At 44.7% G+C, this 5,168-nt stretch overlaps 1 protein-coding gene across 1 annotated transcript; it reads right to left on the minus strand.

Moving 5' to 3' along the window:
- Positions 1 to 2,636: 2,636 nt before the first annotated feature.
- On the minus strand, positions 2,637 to 4,921 carry LOC143887441 (uncharacterized). The gene is made up of 2 exons (XM_077391526.1): positions 3,021 to 4,921; positions 2,637 to 2,869 (listed from the first exon to the last, which is right to left on the minus strand). The coding sequence occupies exons 1-2, from the start codon at positions 3,381 to 3,383 to the stop codon at positions 2,861 to 2,863; spliced, it is 372 nt and encodes a 123-aa protein (XP_077247641.1). The 5' UTR covers positions 3,384 to 4,921; the 3' UTR covers positions 2,637 to 2,860.
- Positions 4,922 to 5,168: the final 247 nt, after the last annotated feature.

A 5,168-nucleotide genomic window follows, 5' to 3' on the forward strand; every position in this document is an offset into this window, starting at 1 on the left:
GAAGATTTTGGAAACACCTTTCCAATAATATCGATTCCCCAGACTGAAAACGGCCACGGCGAAGTCAGAGAATGTAACTCAGAAGGCGGCACATGAATGAGGTTGGCATAAACCTGACATTTATGACACTTTTTCAAGAATGCAAAGCAGTCAGCTTCCATGGTTGGCCAGTAGTACCCAAGTCTCACGATCTTTCTCGACAACATCTTTCCGTTCATGTGAGGCCCACAGACTCCTTCATGCGTCTGCTCTATGAGATTAGCTGCTCGATCTTCATCTACACAAAGAAGCTGGATTCCATCAAATGACCTCCTGAAGAGCTCATCGCTGCAGATAATGAAGTTAGCCGCCAACTTCTGGAGAGACCTCCTCTCTTTTCCTGACGCTTCAGGGGGTGCCCTTGGCCTAAAATGAGATTCTTTATATCAATGTACCAGGGCTTTCCATCTGGACATCGGGCTGCTATCTCTATAGCGTTCACATGCGGTGGAGCCCATTGTAACCGCATTGCTAGAGGCTGAACTTCCATTGATGCAGAGATATCTAACATTGAGGCTAGTGTAGCCAAAGCGTCCGCGAAATGATTTCTTATCCTTGACAGATGAGTGAATGTAACATTCTTGAATCTCTTGACCAGAGAATCCAGATATGTGTTATACGGGATCGATCTATCTTCTTTGTTTTCCATTGACCATTGATCTGACAAATGATCAAGATTGAATCCCCGAAAACATCTATCTCTTGAATATGCAAAGCCAAGGCTGCTTCGAGACCAGCAATGCAAGCCTCATATTCGGCCTCATTGTTGGTACACTTGAACTGTAATTTGATGGATACGGGGATGTACTCTTTTTTAGGAGATATCAACACTGCCCCAACCCCTTGACCTCGGTTGTTCACAGCACCATCAAAATACATCAACCATCTGGTGCTTTGGACCTCATCTTCTACAGCCGTGATCTCTTCATCAGGAAAATCTGCCGTCAGAACTGCATTCTCATCTACAGGCGCATCAGCCAACTGCTCAGCTATCACACACCCTTTAACTGATTTCTGGGTCACATAGGTGATGTCGAATTCAGACAATAACAACAACCATCTGGATGTTCTCCCGGTGAGGGCGGGCTTCTCGAACAAGTACTTCAACGGATCCATCCGTGAGAGTAAGAGAACCTTGTTCGATAACAGGTAATGCCTAAGTCTCTGAGTTGCCCAAACCAATGCCAGACAAGTCTTTTCTAAGATAGAATACTTTATCTCGTACTCTAGCATCTTCTTGCTGATGTAGTAGATAGGCTTTTCTTTCTTCGACTCAGGGTCTTGCTGGGCTAACATGCAACCCATAGCTGTGTCGGTGATGGATAAGTATAGCAACAGTGGCTGGTCCGGAATAACTGGTGACAAGACAGGAGGAAAAGCCAGGCACTGCTTGACTTTCTCAAATGCTTCCTGGCACTCATCATTCCACCTCTTCGGAGAATTCTTCTTCAGCAGCTTGAAGATGGGTTCACACGTCGTTGTCAACTGATTTATGAACCTTCTTAGGTACTGAACCTTTCCTAGAAAACCACGGATCTGCTTTTCGGTCCTCGGCGGCTCCATCTCTTGGATTGCTTTGATCTTTTGAGGATATACCTCGATCCCTCTTTCGCTAACCATGAACCTTAACAACTTCCCTGAAGTAACCCAGAATACACACTTGCTCGGGTTCAAGCGAAGCTTATACTTCCGGATCCTTTCAAAAAACTTTCTCAGGACCACGACATGCTCTGGTCGAGTCTTAGATTTAACAATCATGTCATCGACGTAAACTTTGACCTTCTTGTGAATCATGTCATGCAATAAGGTGGTAGCCGCCCTCTGATAGGTTGCCCCAGCATTCTTCAGCCCAAACGGCATCACTCTGTAGCAATACGTTCCCCATGGAGTGGTGAACGCAGTTTTTATCATGTCCTCTGGAGCCATCTTGATCTGACTATATCCAGAAAACCCATCCATAAAGGATAACAAAGCATGACCAGCTGTATTATCCACCAGGAGATCAATGTTCGGCAAAGGAAAGTCATCCTTGGGACTCGCCTTGTTCAAATCTCTGAAATCCACGCACATTCTGACTTTTTCGTCCTTCTTGGGCACCGGTACTATATGTTAGCCAGCCATTCTGGATATTCAACCACTTGAATGAAGCCCACATCTAATAGCTTTTTGACTTCATCATGGACTTTCAATTCCCATTCTGGTTTTAATTTTTGAAGTTTTTGCTTTTTAGGCTTCGCACCCGGGATTAGGGGAAGAGGATGCTGGACGATGTCTTCGCTTAATCCCGGCATGTCATCATAGGACCAAGCAAAAACTTCTTTGTATTCCTTAAGCAAAGTGATTAATTCTTCACGCTCCTCCGGGGATAATGTTTTGCCAATCTGTATTTCCCGGATTAAGGTTTCATCACCTATGTTGACGGTTTCAATTTCTTCTTCAAGTGGTTTAGCTCGACGCTCCTCCTCCTGAGTAATCATGTGTTTGATCTCATGGGGAGTTTCGTCGGCATCCTCATAAGAGGGGGAGTTTTGATCATAGTTATTAGTTATATCAATTTGAGAAGCAGAAATAAAGACAGGAAGATACTCAAACGAGTCCTTTATTTCATTCATAGAATCAAGAATTACATCGTTGATCAATTGGCCCACAGCAGGCTCTACAGTATGCTTAAAAGAAATGTTTGTATCGTCAACTGAAATGTTGACACCTGACTCAACTGGACTATTTATAGACTTTGTGGTATATTCTATAACGGACTCATCTTCATAAACAACATCTATACCGGAGGACTCGCCATCTACACCAGGAATGTATAAGCTTCCTAAGGTACCTGCATCCAAAGAATTGTTAGAAATAACAGACTTTATATTCGACTCGGAAACAGACACATACTTAGAAACTTTAGACTCTTTTGGAGGAACATGACCATACTGAAGAACTATTCGAGGAATGACCTGAGAGGTCCAGTTATCAAGGGGTACCTCAGCTGGGGTAATTCGGCCCTTAGGGTTCAGGATGCGCGCATCTTCTCCGATCATGGCAATGACTGGTGCCTCAACCTCGAAGAGGGAGTCTAGAAGCTGCAGCTCTAAGTTCTCAGCCCAATCGGATTCCTGCTTTTCAACTGCTGTAATCTGCCCATAGAAGTACTCATCTGGCAATTCATCAGTGAAGAAAATTTGAAAGCCTGGTAGCTCTATCCCGAACTCATCAAACCACGGCTCGGGGAAACCATAGAACGGGCAATCAGCTCCTTCTTTCCTGTACTTACCATTCATCATCAGACTGAACGGTCCCATAGGCAGCTCTAGGCCCGGACGACGCAGCTCTGCCCACTTCAGCATGTACTGCTTCCTTTCCCTGATCTATTTTCTGGTGGGTTCATATCCTAACCAAAATAGATTATTTGCGACTTTCAGCTCCGCCCACTCAGTTAAACCTTGCAGATTTCTCCCTAGACCAATTCTAGGAATATACCCATACCGGGGCATTATTCGGGCTACCTGTGTATTTGCGCTGGACAGAAACAGAATTTCTTCGTTCATGTGGACCCCGATCCGAGAGAGGCGGGGGGACGTGCCCCCACGCGAGTCTCAGGATCATCCACGTGAAGGAGAGCCCCACCAAGGAACTCTCGAAAGAGTGCCCCTCACAGCATGAGCGGCGATGTGAAGTGAGATACCTCTCGATTCGGGGACTAGCCCGGATTCGAGACGCACCTTAAACGAAGAAAGAGTCGCCATCCAAGGAAGTGGGCCCTGGATCCCATGCTGTGCTCTGTCGCAACAGATAACCAGAGATATAAAAGGTCCGTGCCTGATGACGAATGGGGAAGGGGTTAGGCGCCCCTGATTCGCCCAAGTGCGAGCACCTGGTCTCTTATGCCATTTATTATTAACTTTGAAGAGTTTTGGGCAAAAATCCTGTGAAATGGGAACAATCATCCCCGAGAAAACGTCTATCTAAGCATGCATGACCCGAGAATGGGCAAAGAAAATGAACATCCAAATCCTAACTCATCACATCTAAGAAAGCAATAAACAATCGCATGCATAGCTACAGCTAAGCAGATAATTATAGATATAATGAGATAAGGAAAGCAAATATCTAAGTTTAGACAGATAATCAAGCTAAGACGAATGAATAAACGCTATAGCTAAGCAATCAAAGCAGTAAAGTAAACACACTAGCATGCAAGCCTATGCAAGAGATAAGATTAAGAAAATGGCAATCGATCGCACGCTAGAAGAACAAAAAAACTAGAATGCATGAGAAATCTAAGATAAGCACACAGCAAGCTAAAAGGTGTAAGAAAAGAAAGAAATCGGAAAATCAACGGCATGTGAGAACCAAAAAAAATGCCAGGGGAAAGAAGATGGAACACACGATAGGCTCAGAGGGCGATTCAAACGGAATCAAGCCCGGCGATCCTAATCTGCTGAAGATCGGAAAAGTCTCGCGATCGTCATGACCTATCGTTGGGCTCAGCGAGGGCAATCTTTGTAAAGGGGCCACGCTACGTCATCGTCCGTCCCAAAACCCGATAAAACGTCAGAAAACCGATGGAAACCGGAAAATCACGATGAAAATCGGAAATTGAATGAAAAGAGGGCTCCGAGTGACCTGGCAATCACCATCCTTGCCCATTTTTGCTTTTGTTTTGAAATGTTTGAAAATATTTATTAAAAAGGTTTGACTGAACTTGGGTGGACGAAAAGGTGAGAAATATTTGTAAAATGACAATTTAAAAAAATGGTGACTGGACTCAGGATGCCAGCAGCACGCCTGAGCTGCCTACGTACCCCTCAGCTAGGGATCAAGCCATCCGTAGTTCGGACAAGATTTTCCTAACCACACTCTAATGACTCGAGATTTTTGATTTTTCAGATGTTTTTTTGATGTTTTTGACACAAGATGACATAATCCTATCATCACAAGGGGAGGACAGACTCCTGATATCCCGCAAAGGTCGGACAGCATCCTATGCTTTGCGGGGGGGATGAACAGAATCACGACTCTGCAAGGGTTGGACAGCATCCTATACCTTGCAGGAACGGACAAAATCACATGACTTGATGAGGGGATGGACAGAATCCTAACCCCTATGATGATAGGATAAACTCCTGACA

Source organism: Tasmannia lanceolata, unplaced genomic scaffold, assembly GCF_043159265.1.
Source record: "Tasmannia lanceolata isolate RefF3 unplaced genomic scaffold, GAP_Taslan_0.1 ptg000012l, whole genome shotgun sequence".
NCBI lineage: Eukaryota > Viridiplantae > Streptophyta > Magnoliopsida > Canellales > Winteraceae > Tasmannia > Tasmannia lanceolata.